General features: G+C 36.6%; 2 protein-coding genes across 4 annotated transcripts in view; one reads left to right on the forward strand and one right to left on the reverse strand.

The window, feature by feature from the left end:
• The window catches only part of LOC132439790 (protein FRA10AC1), a 45,584-nt gene extending 39,737 nt beyond the window's left edge, over window positions 1–5,847 (forward strand). For all 3 annotated transcript variants that reach the window (XM_060034457.1, XM_060034456.1, XM_060034455.1), the window contains exon 14: window positions 1,654–5,847. In XM_060034457.1, coding sequence (XP_059890440.1) covers window positions 1,654–1,696 — 43 coding nt within the window. In that variant the 3' untranslated portion in view covers window positions 1,697–5,847. The remainder of the gene's footprint in view (window positions 1–1,653) is intronic.
• Window positions 5,848–5,971: 124 nt separating this feature from the next.
• The window catches only part of PDE6C (phosphodiesterase 6C), a 58,120-nt gene continuing 48,952 nt past the window's right edge, over window positions 5,972–15,139 (reverse strand). The window contains exons 16-22 of the mRNA XM_060034452.1: window positions 13,772–13,872; window positions 11,722–11,829; window positions 11,573–11,636; window positions 9,012–9,086; window positions 8,817–8,900; window positions 8,282–8,435; window positions 5,972–6,290 (exon numbers count right to left, since the gene is read on the reverse strand). Coding sequence (XP_059890435.1) covers window positions 6,229–6,290; window positions 8,282–8,435; window positions 8,817–8,900; window positions 9,012–9,086; window positions 11,573–11,636; window positions 11,722–11,829; window positions 13,772–13,872 — 648 coding nt within the window. The 3' untranslated portion in view covers window positions 5,972–6,228. The remainder of the gene's footprint in view (window positions 6,291–8,281; window positions 8,436–8,816; window positions 8,901–9,011; window positions 9,087–11,572; window positions 11,637–11,721; window positions 11,830–13,771; window positions 13,873–15,139) is intronic.

The following is a 15,139-nucleotide window of genomic DNA, read 5'->3' on the forward strand; positions in this document are numbered from 1 at the left end:
ATATAGTAAGTGCTCAATAAATTTTAGTCCCATTTTGTTACTCTAGGCATATTGGTTCATAATAAGAGACCTGTTGAATCAATCATGATTCGCTAATTTAAGCTGATTATAAAACATATTGCTAATTATATAATATGTTCTCAGTGTAATAGAATTCAGGTGTGTTGGAAAGAGTGTTTTTTTTTTTTTTTTTTTTTTTTAAAGATTAGTTTTTTTCTATGACCTTAACCTTTATTTTTGTCAGCCAAGTAAAGAATTCCCAAATGAGTCGTCGTTATAGATCAGATTATAAAAAAGGTATCACTATCCTAGTAAAACTATCAACTGAACTTTTGACCATATAACTTTCCCTTGAAGAGCTGAAAATGACAGAACAGGTCTTGGAGTCAGCTCACCTTTTTGGCAGTAAAGATACATGAATAAAGCCTAAGAGGGGTTTCATAATCCAAAGCTCTTTGTGACCTTATAAAAACTTGACATCAGGTACTGACATCTAAGTTCACACAGAAATTCAGCTAATTTCATATATTTAAGTTCTTACTACAATTTAAAAAATTCTACTGCATTTTGCTGTCATGCTTGGGAAAAGGGACAGTAGCCAGGAGAATACCAAATTGTAGGTAATTTTAAATCAACTTTATCTGATTCTGGAATTAATTTTTTAAAAATTTGAACATGGTTGTGGTGGCTCTAGGCATTCACAATTATTTAAAGCCAAATGATGGAGTCCCATTGTGAATCTCTGATCTAAAAGAACATTTTCTGAAGAGACTGGTGCACAGAATTTGTCCAGCTTGATTCTCTGTTCCCAGAAGGGAGAAAAGCAATTGTACATACATTTAATCTTTAGAACAGCTCTATGAGGAAATGTGATGTTCTTTATTTTACAGATAAGGAAACTGAGCCCAGAGAAGTTAAATAACTTGCTTGCTCAGCAAATAACTGACAGAGCTAGGACTTAAAAAACACTGTCTGACTTGAAAACCTGTGCTATTACTACTGTGGCTCCTAGCACTAATGTTTATTTAGTACTTTACAATTTTCATAATATTTTAACACATTATAGTGTAATATCTCCTTTCAGAGTTCTGTTCTTTGTTTTAGACATAATCTTCACTGCTACAGATACGTATGTACTCTTCTCAGAGTAATAAAATCTGCAGCCTAAGCAGATTGTCCCTATTCCTAGGAGTAAGACTTGTATTTTTCCTTAAAATAGTTTTTTTCATTCATTTTTTGATCAGGCTATAATTTGAAATGAGAATGAACAGAGTAAGTTATAAAGTTAACCAAAAAGTAAAGAGAAGCAATGACATTTCACAAAGTACTTCAAAGTAAAATCTTAGGTAATAAGTACATTTAGGGAGACGTGCCAACATATACAGCATTTTCAATTTAATCAGTCTTGGTATAGTTATGATTATTTTAGAAGCCAAGAATTATTATTTTTTTTGCATTATTATTTATTTTTTTTAACATCTTTGGGGTAACCAAGAATTATTTGATACCTGAATCATGAAATATATTGCTATACAAAAGAATCAGCAAATATGTTGGATTAAAATATTTTTATTAATTTCATATAATGTGTCACCTAGTAATTTTCTTCTCTAATTGATTTTAATCAAATTGTATATTTTTTCTTTTAAATAGGGAAGAAGAATTTGATGAATATTTTCAAGGTTTATTTCTGTGAGATGGAAGAGGGATGCGTACATTCCTTAATGTGAAAGTATACTTTGAAACTCTTCACAAAATTTTGTCTACAAGTTGCAACTTGAGTGGTTTGTCTTTGGAAATAAAAATCCAGCTACTCTCAGGATGTCAGGTGCTTTGGAAGTTTTTCAGTTTTATTGGAGGCACTTTTCCCTGTATATCTTTTCAGTTGTTTGTCTACAACTCTGTTCCATCTGTAGCTCCTAAAGTATGGACCTAGTACATCCTCTAGTACAGAGATCCATTGTGCCTATATTTTTGTAGGGTTTTTTTTTCCCCCACTGATTCACATTTATGTTCCCTTGCCTCAGCTTAAACTTTTAGGATTATTGGGGTTTCACAAAATTACAAAGTAGATTAAGTATGTCTTCGAGTACCCCTCTTTTGAGTACCTAGTTTGTCATTAGCTGCCTTTTCCTTTTTTCCTTACATTTCTCTTGCTTCCATCTCACCTCTACCACTTAACGGAGTTTGTTATTAATCAAATTTGATTCCCTAGTGTATGGGTAATTTATTATAAACTAAATTAATACCACAGGGGGCCAAATGAGATTCCAGTAGTCTAAAACAGCAGATGTGTTCATGAAACTTGACTCTTAGCAGAGATTATACAGTAACATAATTTAACTGAACAATACTGTGTGCATAGAGCTTGTCTCAGTTACAGTCATACAGATATGGATATATTTATATGCAGAGATATATTGTAAAATGTAACTTTTTTTTATAAATTTATTTATTTTTGGCTGCATTGGGTCTTTGTTGCTGCACGTGGGCTTTCTCTAGTTGCGGTGAGCAGGGGCTACTCTTCGTTGCGGCGCGCGGGCTTCTCACTGCGGTGGCTTCTCGTTGTGGAGCATGGGCTCTAGGTGCACGGGCTTTAGTAGTTGTGGCAGTTGGTCTCAGTAGCTGTGGCTCGCAGGCTCTAGAGAGCAGGCTCAGTAGTTGTGGAGCATGGGCTTAGTTGCTCTGTGGCACGTGCGATCTTCCTGGAGCAGGGATTGAACCCATGTCCCCTGCATTGGCAGGGGGATTCTTAACCACTGTGCCACCAGGGAAGTCCAAAATGTAACTTCTTAATTTGGGGTTCATACCCACAAGAGTCAATGGATGTGCTTCAGGAAATCTAACACTCCTAGAATCTATGTGTAAACTTCTGTAATTATGTGTGTGTTTTGGGGAAAGGGTCCATAGTTTTCATCAAATTTTCAAAAGGATATATTGATTTTTTTTTCAAAAAGTCAGACCCATTTTTATAAACAGCCAAGAGATGAATAGAGGAGAAGATGCATGATTTGGTGAGTAAGAGAGGACCTGTAAAAAATGATTGTACCATTCCAATTATTTTGTTGAAGATATGCTATTTTAAATGACATTTAAACATGGAATGATTGGCATTAAACTGTAAAATAGGCAATTATAGCATCTTATTTTTAAATAGTATCAGAGATTATCTTTTTATTAAACAGTTGTTATTCATTAAATATCATGCTTCTGTTATGTGTGAGACACTGTGCTACAAAAGTATCTAGGAAATAATTATGCAGTCATTTCTAAACCATCGGAAAATGGTAAATCAGTTTTGGTTTATTAACCAACAGATAAGTAAACAATTTTGTTTTGTCGTTTTCAGCTCACAACTTTTAGTGAAAAAGAATCTTGATTTCTGAGGAAAGTATTGAAATGTCCAGCAGCAAAACTGATATTAGTAATAGAATATATGAAGCTAAAACATTTTATGATAAAAATAGTTTATTGGTCATCAGAAAATAAAATTCCTGCAAAACTAAACAGTGACTAGGAAGAATATTTAAAGACCCTTTTAAAATAGATCTATATATTTGGTATTGCAAGTATGGTTTATGGACATTAAGTTCATTTATAAATTTAGATCATTATATGTAATCAGTGTTTAATCCATTCATACACAATGGCAGATAATGGGAGTCATATTTTAAAGGAGTCTTTGAAAAGGCCTCAAGATGATGCGTTTAAAGATTTCTTTTAATTTAATTTTTATTTTATATTAGAGTATAGTTGACTTACAGCACTGTGTTAGTTTCAGGTGTACAGCTAAGTGATTCAGTTATACATATACATATATCCATTCTTCTTCAGATTCTTCCCCCACATAGGTTATTACAGAATATTGAGTAGATTTCCCTGTACTATATAGTAGGCCCTTGCTGATTATCTATTATCTAGAGTTTAAACATTAATTCTCCAGCAGACCTATCTTAATCTTGGCTGTAGCGTAGTCAGTGGTGTTCAGCGGACCATAGGTTTGGGATATAAAGTTATGCTTTCTTGTACTTGCTCTTAAGCAAAGTTCCTATTTTTGCAGACCTCCTCATCTCTGCCCCTCAGTTCGTTTTCTAGTGAATGAGGAGAGGAAGTTGTTTGAGCTGACTGATATTTTGGGGTCTAAAATTATATAATGCTTAAAGGAAGAGGGTTTCTTATACAGTTTCTAAAATAATCCTAGAAGTGTGGTTTCAAAATTATTTTAAGCAATGAAAATAAGATGTACATATATCACCAAAGGTGATAACATATAGACAACGATCATTTGGGTGTATATATTGAGTTTTTTTCTCCCTAAAGATATTTTATTAACTTCCAGGCACTCTTCATTTATATCTGTTTGTTACAATATTTATTCAAAATATTATTCATTCATGTTTACTGAGTGCCTACCTTGTGCCAGGCACTACTCTAAGTGTGAGCATAGCAATGTGAACAAAGCAGACAAAAAGAGGCAAAAAATCTTTCCTCTCGTGAACTTTATATTCTAATGTGAGAGGAAGAATCTTATAATTCTAAAGTGACTTACTTGTAAAAATATAACAAATGGTGATTTCTCAACTGCTTAAAACTGAACACTATCTTCTCTATAACAAAACATTTGAGGTTCAGAGACCAATTCATTATAATTTAGATATGTTTTACAAGGAAATCTGTGGTATAAATATTTGGTCTGTTTTATAATTTGGTCATTACAGATAAGAAAGAAATCTTCTCTGATGTACAGATGTGTACCATGTAGTAGAAGTAGTTGATTAGTTTCTCTTGACAAGTCAGTATTTAGAATTCCTGGTAGACAGTCCTAGTAATCTTTTTTTTTTTTGCGGTACACGGGCCTCTCACTGTTGTGGCCTCTCGCATTGCGGAGCACAGGCTCTGGACGCACAGGTTCAGCGGCCATGGCTCATGGGCCCAGCCGCTCCACGGCATGTGGGATCTTCCCGGACCGGGGCATGAACCCGTGTCCCCTGCATCAGCAGGCAGACTCTCAACCACTGCGCCACCAGGGAAGCTCCCTAGTAATCCTTTTTAAAAGTAATCTCTGTTAAAAGTCCTTTTGAACTGTTTTTGATAGTAAAGTTTTTGCATAATCAAATCACATGCTTCTTAATAATGCATAATATTTATTAGCTGATTTAACTTGCATTAGGATTATCCAGGTAATGTCTTATAAATTGATAATTCTTTCAGTGAGAAGAATAGTTCTGAATGTAAGAATGTATTCTTAGTTACACATAAAATAATTGATTTCAGACTTGGGGGAAAGGATGGGTGTAGGATGATGATGTACTTTTAAGCTGCTACAAGTGGTGTGGTCTTCACTATTATCCAGGGTAAAAAGTGGAGGAAAGAAGCATTTCAGATGGAATAACATTTAACATCCTTTTTCTTTGTTTCTTATATAGTACTTACATATGTTACACATTCTATACTCTATTTACTCTTACATTAAGACATGTTGACGAGAGACTTTTGATTCAGGAAGGGATGTGAGGTGTGAATCATTATTATTAATGTTTTGGGTTGAATTGTGTCCCATCTGAAATTCCTATGTTGAAATCCTGACCACGGTACCTTAGAATGCAGCTGTATTTGTAGATAGCGCATTTAAAGAGGTAGTTAAGGTAAAATGAGGTCATATGAGTGGGTCCTAATCCTATATGAGTGGTGTCCTTATAAGAAGAATGAGGATGCAGACCCACAAGAGGGAAGACTGAAGACCAGTTGAAGACACAGGGAGAAAGAAGATGGCCATTGACAAGCCAAGGAGAGAGGCATCACAAGAAACCAACCCTGCCAGCACCTTAATCTTGGACTTCTAGTCTCCAGAATTGTGAGAAAATAAATTTCTGTTGTTTAAGCCACCCAGTCTGGGGCATTTTGCTGTAAGTAGCCCTAGTAAATGAATACAGTTAATAAGAACCTTTAAAAAGAAAAAATTGGTGACTAATTTCAGGATTATATTATTTTTAATTTAAAACAAATTGGCACCAAAAATGCACTTATTTTTGTCTTATTTTGCACTTCTGTTGAACTTTATTTTACCCTCAGGGCTTTTAGGCTAGTCACAGGGTAGCTTTTCTGAAGATTCTCTTACTCTGTTACTTGATGGTTTGATGAATGAAATTTGCTGATGTTCTTTTGAATGTTTTCTTGTTGTCTTCAAATGTAGAAACAATATTTGAAATTTAGACCAGTTGGACTGTATTACAGCATTAGACATGTTTTGGACTTTTTGTCATCACCACCACCTCCTGAATCTTCTGCAGCTAGTAAAAAGGAGAAAAGCAGTATTATTGGGAGTCAGTGGATATACAGTGTTTTTTCCTAATATTAGTGTAACTTTATAGCCTACTTCATAGTTTTAACCTACAGCAAGTACTAAGGGTTTGACCATTTAAAAACTTGAATTCATATTCAGAATTAGTCCATTTAGAAAATAAAATCTAATAAATGATTAGCCAGTTAACGTCTCAGTTTCACAGAAGAACCACTGAACTATGCAATCCGGGAATCTGAGTTGTTGCTTTGTGCCAAGCACAAAGCTTGTTGCCTGGAGATAAAATAATATTAGTTTACAGAGACTTCTCAGTGTAGTAGGAAAAAAATTTGGAAGTAATTTTTTATGTAAATAAGGATAGAAGATCCATATCCAATATACTGAAAACTAAAAAAAAAAGGAGCCACTTAAAGGGCTTGATAACCTGTTCATCATAAAATTGAGGTAAAGATGAATTGTACTAAGAAATACCTTTTCTTTTCACTTGCCCAGTAAAAATGACCATTTTTGTTACCTTTTTGAAGTGCAAATCAGATGTTCTCTCTTTCCTGTTTAAATCCCTTTAAGGATTTCCCAGTGCTCTCTGGAGGACAAATCCTTAGCAAGGCCTTCAAGGCAACACACTGTCTGGCAGAGCTTCCTGCATTCCCAGCTTCATCTGGCACTTTGCCTGCCTTTGTAGCTCTCTAGACTCCAGCTACACCAGTTTTTAAGTTCTTTAATTGCACCAAGCTTATTTCCACTTCAAGGCCTTTGTGCACATTCTGTTCTTTCCTCTCCAACTCCTCCTCCTTTCTCTGCTTAGGCAAAGATTATGTAGTCTTACGGTTAGCATAAGCATCCTTTAGGAAAGTCTTCCCAGATGCCTCAGGTACATACCTCATGCTTCCTCCGATAGTTATAGTTAGATAATCAATTGTTCATTTGATAGTTTGTCTAGCTCCCCCACCAGGTGGTAAGCTCTAGGAGATAAGGACCCCATCGTACAGACTACACACCCAATAAATATGTAAATGGATGTATATCCCAGAGTCAGTAACTCCTGTTTTTATTCTGTTGAAGGATATCCTTAACCCTTTAAGCAAAATGCTTTCTCCCTCTATGAATTCTTTAAAATACCACTAAATATAAGAACCATCTAAAAAGAATGTTGCATCTTTTTTTTACAGGGCCTTTCCAGATAGAGATGATTTCTTTGTTAAACAAAAAGAATTTCTTACAAAACCTTTTGAGTGTTGAGCTCTTAAGACAAAATATAAAATCATGATATTAGTATTCCACTTTCCAGATGACGTTTGAGGCATCTGATGAACTAATAGGTGATCCTAAGCATCTTAACAGAGGCTTTCTGAAGATTATCTTCAACCTAACTGAGTGACTTTAGGAGTAGAAATTTCATCAGGATAAACAGCACTAAGTAGAGACATCTGAGGCATAGGCAAAGTCTCGGGGTACCGGTCAGGTCACCCCAATCAGCTGACCAGCTTTACATCTCGGGCTTCCTTAGGTCTGGAAGTGAGGCTGGAGATCTGTAAAACCGTCTCATTATCTGGAGAGGAACATTAAGCTCAGACAGGTTAAGCAAGATGCCCAAAGTCTCACAGCTAATGCATAATGTTAGGACTAAAATTATTTTCTCACCTAATCCTGATTGATCCCACTGATTGTATGGTTTTCATATTATTTCTAAAAACTCAGTATTCTGCAGAGGTACCTCAAGAGCCATATTCTAGAGTGGATGAAGAAACCTAACCCCTACTTCAACTGGACCAATCAATTCCATCTGGAATTACAAAGTAAGATCTTGTTTGAGGGGGATAAAAAACGCTGAAAACCACTAATCAACTTATTCTAATTACCAGTCTGTGTGCAGTAAAGCAAATTTCCTGTTTGCATTTACTTTTTATGCTCTTGTCGTGAGATTAAGCTCCGCCTGACTTTCAGCTACTTTACAAGAAGTCAAAACAGATTCCATCTTACCTTTTTCAGTCGTATTTCCTTCTTCCTGCTTTTTCTTCTCTTCATTTACCTTCATCTTTGCATCATACTCATCAGCTAGGGACTTCCATTCCACTCTGTTATTTTGAAGACCATTCAGCATAGGTATGATTTCTTTGTGAAACCGTGAGAACTCCTAGATAGAATTTTAGGTCAGAAACTTCTTAGATCATATAGTTCATTTTTAATACTTTTCATGTGCAGAGAAGGAGCCCTAAGGAATTATTACAGCGCTCAGAGCTGCTAGGATGAGATTAACTCAGTGCCTCAGAAGTGGGAAAGGTAGCTGTTTTCCTTCCTGCCTAAGTCTGTTCCATTTGCTTACATCTGAGTTCTCTCACCTTTCATTCCACCCCTGAATGAGAGGTTAAGGTCATACCTCCAACTACCTTGGAGAAACAAGGACACCCCTAATGACTTTCCTTGAGGATGGCTTTGATTTCGGTTACAGTTTGAAAGAAAAATTCTCATCCAGAAGATGACATATTTCACTCAGATAATCAATTTGTTTACTTACCTTATATACAAAAGTACAAACAAAGTCAATAAATCCAACTTGAAGTTTAGGTAGTTCATCCTTTTTGTTTCTGTCCATCATAGGCTAGAAAGAGAAATAAATTCTTTAAAGATCTTTTTCTGAGGTTCAGTGAAAAAGACTGATTTGTATTGATAATTTTAAATAAGTAGTGCATTTTTATGTCAAGGTCTTTACAATTGGTTGTTGCTGCAGCACTGTTCTCTCCAGATCTCCTTGTTCCCAAAATTCATTTGCAACCAGAAGTGCTACCTGAAAAGAATGACATAATTCATGAAAGTGACTTGTTTGCATTTTATTGTGACATTTAAGGATAAAATTTATAATTAATGCTTGAGGTGTTGTCATACCATGTGCTCTTTGGTTTTAAAAGGATGTCATTTACAGATTATATTTAAATGGGAAAAGGGTATTTCTCTTCCTACTTCACTGTGGTAGACTTATTCTAGGAGTGCCTGTCTCCTATTTGCTGTTGCCACCACCTCTCAACAATAAAAAGGGGAGATGGGAGATTGTAATTCCATTACATTCTGCTTCATGCTCTAAAGCTTCCCAGATCCTCTTGTCCTGCTTAGCTCTTAGCATCTAGCATGTATCTGCATGTGTGTTTGTGCACATACGTGCACAGTTTAGAACAACTTCACCTGATTATGGTGTGAGGATATTTGAGGGTTCATTTATAGTTTTTTAAAAACCAGTATTTATCAGGTTTATTGAACACCTGCTAGCTGCCTTACATTGGCATGAGCCAGGCTTACAAAGAGGAGTAACATGTGACCTTTAAGATGCTCACAGTCTAACGAAGACAGTCATGTAAACAATGTGGTAAGTGCTATAATAGTAACAGTATGAACTGCTGTGGATCAAGGAGAAGGGAGAAAGATAAGGGAGGTTGCATTTATGCTGTATCATCAAGGATTACTAGTAGTTTGCCGATAAAGAAGAGGGGGAAGACTATGTACAGATAAAATTCAACATCCAGCTTTTTTTTTTTAAGTTATTTTTGGCTGCATTGGGTCTTCATTGCTGTGCGCAGGCTTTCTCTAGTTGCGGCGAGTGGGGGCTACTCTTCGTTGTGGTGCGTGGGCTTCTCATTGCGGTGGCCTCTCCTGTTGCAGAGCACAGGCTCTAGGCGCGCGGGCTTCAGTGGTTTTGGCTTACAGGCTCAGTAGTTGTGGCGCACAGGCTTTGTTGCTCCGTGGCATGTGGGATCTTCCCCGACCAGGGCTCGAACCCATGTCCCCTACATTGGCAGGTGGATTGTCAACCACTGTGCCACCAGGGAAGTCCCCAACATCCAGCTCTTGTGTGAGTAGGAGCTTAGAGTGTGAGGCGGCGACATGGGAAAGTGAAAAGAAAGAAACTGGGGAGTAGGAGTTAAGGACAGGTAATGACAGGCCATGTAAGCTCTGCTGGGAAGTTTAACCTGATTCTCTGGGCCAGTAGTACTTATTCTTGAGCCATAGGGTCCCTCCAAAGTGCATGAGTGGCACAAAAATAGATGCCAAGAGAAATTTAAGCGAAAGTAACTTTACTTTTTTCTCTTTTATAAAGTGATCTTTGTACAACTTTTTGTGTGAGAAAAATAGACTTTGCTTCTTTCTTTAAAAAAGGTTGAAAACCTCCAGCACTGGGGAGTTTAGAAGGCTTTTAAGCAATGCTGTGGCCAAGCAGAGGTCTATTTATAAGCAGTCCCAGCAGCAGCTCAGAGGAAGGTTGGAGAGTTCATGATAAGAGAGGATCACTTAGGAGGCTGCCACCATAGTTCTGATGAAAAAGGGAAAGTATTAACTAAGGTGGTAGCAAGAGTGATGGACAGGAATGGTTTTGAAATGAGGGAGATGGACTCAAGCAAGACCCCAGGTTCTGGCGTGGGTGATGATGTCGACAAAGAATAGAGAAGGAAGAGCAGGCAGTCAGTGCAGAAGGAGCACAAGTGTTTGGCTTGGGGGTTGATGGCTCCGATTATTCTGTCTTTACAAATAAAATCCACATTTATAGTCAAACCCAGTGAATTCTGGCCTCTTCTGCTTAGGGTTTTCCCTGTGAATTAACTGAGGGAGAAAGAGAAGCTTCTTTCATCGATTAGTAAGAAACCAAGTGGTAAATGAATGGCTCCCACTCTCACTGCCCAAGGTTGGGGAAGAACTTCCTTGGAAGACGCCCTTAAATATGACCTTGCAGATAGTGCCATCTGGTAACTGACAGCACACTGAAGAGGAGACTGTAAGTGCAAAGCCACCCTTGACAGATGAAGGCACTAATGATTCATCCTTGTCTCGTCCTTTATCTCCTCTATTAAAAATGCAGACACTCCCTGAATAATTGTATATAAACTTCTTACAGCCAGTCCAGTGATAAAGGAATTCTTTTCAGAAAGCATTTTCTTTCTAAGGTTCCCTCTATTTGCTTTGTTCTGGGCCTGACCAAATGACCTATTGTCCCACTGACATTTGTGAGCTCTTGAAAGCTGTTTGCTTTTCTGCACTAACAGAAACCCAACAGGGAACATTGTACTTTTGTCTTAACTTCTTAAATTCCTTTTTCTTCTTTGTAAATTATAAACCTATTGTTTCAGAGGACAAGACCAGGGTGATGAAGATAATTGCTTACAAAATATATAGTCATATAACTGATAGCTATCATTAAATTCTGAGGTTGCCTGATACCTTCATGTTCTCTTTCACATGGGACCTAGACAGAGCCCGAGTATGCGAAAGAAAAGGGGAACTACTTGCCTGACTTTGTACCTCCCAGGGCTTGGTTATAGCTGACAGGTCACACGCAGTCATCATCATTGCCCTTTAAAAGAAAACAAGAAGTGTTAAAATAGAAATATAAAACAAGTTATTTTTGCCAAAAGAGAAATAAAATTCTGACTACTCACATGATAATCTCTTTTTTGGTTGGATCAATGGTTACGTATTTGATGGCCTCTTCTTCAGTTTCCATTTTTTCACAGGCATCAACAATTTTTTGAAACATAGTTCTCTTCCTAAAAAAGATACAGCTGTGCAACAATTTTAGCATATAAGACCAGAGATAAAGTGTCTTTAATGCATGCTTTTCAGGTTTTATGTTCCCAGTTTTCATCAAATGTCCATGTAGTGGATCAAAGGGGCAAGGGGAGCGGAACAGGGAATGGCTGTGTAACTTTGACATAGAAAGGGTTTAAGACAGAAAAAGCACCAGCCAGAAAGGGAAAAAAACTGTTAAGTTTGAATACATTAAAACTAAGAGTTACATGTGACAAAAAAAGATAACATAAAAGGCCATAGGCTGTGATGAAACACTGTAATGCATAAAACCAACAAAAAATTAGAAGCCAAAATATATGAAAAGATATGAAAATACAAGTATGAACGATAAAATACCATCTCACACTCAGATTAACAAAATAAATAGATTTAAGTAAGCCCAGATCAAGAAGAGTCCAGATATGGGATAACAGGGACTCCTGTATGCTGCTGGTGGGAGTTTAAATTGGCATACCTACTCAGGAGGGCAGTAGATTTGCAATGTGGTATAAAATTTAAAATATGCAAACCCTACAACAATCCCATTTCTAGATATGTACTTTACAGAAACTCTCATATATATACAAGGATATACAATGTAGGCAGTGATGAAAAATTGGAAATAATCTAAATGTCCATGAATAGAAGAATGGCTAAATTATGGTATATTCACACAGGTGAATATACATTTAAAAAGAATGAACTAGGGCTTCCCTGGTGGCGCAGTGGTTGAGAGTCCACCTGCCGATGCAGGGGACACGGTTTCGTGCCCCGGTCCGGGAAGATCCCACATGCTGCGGAGCAGCTGGGCCCGTGAGCCATGGCCACTGAGCCTGCGCGTCCGGAGCCTCTGCTCCGCAACGGGAGAGGCCACAGCAGTGAGAGGCCCGCGTACCGCAAAAAAATAAAAAATATAAAGAATGAACTGGATTTCCATTTACCACCAAGCTAAATCTTCAAAACATTGTGTGAAAACAAGCTGCAGAAAGGTATACATGGTATGATACCATTTATGGAAAAATTTTAAACACACTTAATGCCATATAAAAACATGAATGGGAAGGATGAATACACAGCAATATCAGGATGGTGGTATCTACGAAGGAGAAGGGGAGAGGGTTTTCATTATAGAGTGGGCATGGGATGCCTCAATTGCATCACTTTTTCCCCTTAAAAAAAGAAAGATGTAAGACAAAATCTTAGCATTTGTTGAATCTGAGCTATAGCTATTTGGATATCAGTTATATATTTCTAAATATCTGTCTTCATGTTTGAACTATTTAACATAAATTTTTAATGAAGAAGGATCAGAGAGGCACAATTTAATACTGCCCATCCAAGTTGTTAAATACTTAGATCCTATAACTAGTTCACCTTATTCTAATACATTTTAAACTTTATAATTCACCGACAAGAAATTGTGCGGAAGCTTGGAGTATCTGGCCTCCTTGGTAATCATTATTATTATTATAAATAGGGTTAGTGCTCTGCTGTATATAAGTCAGCATTTTTTGAGTTTGTTAATGTGCATCAGTATCACCAAGATTTTTCAACTCTCGGACTCTGGCAGGAGCAAATGTCTGAGGCTGCAGCTCTAAATACCAGATTGTGGACTATGATGAATTCACCAGGACAAAAGTCACCTCGTAAGGTTTTGTAGCGTCGCTCTTCTGGCAGTGCACCTACCTTGCTGCATATTCTTTAATTCAAATTTCTTCAGATAAACTAATATTAGGGGCTTAGATTTTTAAAATATGTTTCCAGATGTCTAGTAAATTCATTATCAGGCATCTTAAGGGTATTCTATTGATAATACAAAAAGAAAAGAACTGTGTGTGTAAATAAATACCTTTTAACTTTAAGGCAACGGACCATTTACAGAAGGCAGAACCACACAGTACAAGGGAGTTCTGTACTTACTTGAAATATAAAGCCAGGTCAGTTGCTATTATTGCAACTTCAAATAAATGAATAACTGTTTCAAACTGGCGTTTATTTAGGTTCTGGAAGATGTTTAAACTCTGTAAGATGAAAATTCACAATAAAGTGCCATCATTAATTCGCCTTTGATTCAATATACAAACCAAACAATGCTTAATAACATAGGTTATCCTATTATAGAAAGAAGAACAACTAGGTCTTTCACTTTTTTTGCTTTCAGTTTTCTCTCTTGGATTAGGTTACCCCTCTGCTGTACTTTGAGTAAGGTAATTTAAACTATAAAAACGGGTATCATTAGCAAATATTCAGGTAATCAATGTATAAGATTTTGGAGGAAATAAGTGTTTTCTTCCAGGACCATTTCAACAAAAACAATTGATTTAAAATTTTCTGTAGTAATTGAGGAGCCTTAATAAAGCATATCTGGTATTTATCCGATTGTTAGACATGTTGAATTATTTACTAGATAATTTCATAGTGATTACAGAAACTGCTGGAAAACTTTCAGAAGCTGCAGATTACAATAGTACTCACATACACATAGGAAAAAGTAAATTCTTCCAAGTTGTTCTTAAAATGATGTCTTGCGATTATATTTTACAAAGACTTAACTATACCTTTCTTCAAAGAGTTTCCCACTAATAATCTCTTCATACATGGATCAGCCTCAATTTTTAGTGTTCTAGAAAATGAGAGTGTAAATCTGGGAGTGTTTTTTAAAAGGTATGATATTCCAAAAACACCATTTTAGGAATACAGGCCAAAGGACAAATGTATAGTGAGTTTTGCCAAATGAAGTTAACAGTTATGAAATACAGAAAAATTCCACCGGAAAGGAGGAAACAGTCTATTCACCTATGTGGAGATACAGGCAGCATAATGTAGAAAAGAATACTGGGTCAAGCACCAAATAATAATAGTAAACACTCACCTAATGCTTACTACTTCCCGGGCACTGTTGTAAGTGCTCTATGAACACTCTTAATTGCACAACAAACCACAGCATAGAGAGGTTAGGTAATTGCTCAAGGTTAAACAGCTAGTACACAGCAGAGCAGATGTTTAAACCAGTGCAGCAGGGCACCACACTGCCTCTCAGCAAGGAGCCCAGGTTCAGCTCCCAGCTTCCCCACTTGGTAGTTGTGTAATCCTGAACACCTCACTTAACATCTGTATTTGTTATATCAAATGGGGATAATAACAGCTGCCCTGCTAACTGCCTAGCACTCAGTCTGTGATCAATAAATATTTATGGAATGTTGATGCAAATGAGATAACTGGGAATGCATTTCAGAACTATAAGTTGCTACAAAATATACTTAATTATTTATTATATATCAGTATTAC

This window comes from Delphinus delphis, chromosome 16 (genome assembly GCF_949987515.2).
Source record: "Delphinus delphis chromosome 16, mDelDel1.2, whole genome shotgun sequence".
Taxonomy (NCBI): domain Eukaryota; kingdom Metazoa; phylum Chordata; class Mammalia; order Artiodactyla; family Delphinidae; genus Delphinus; species Delphinus delphis.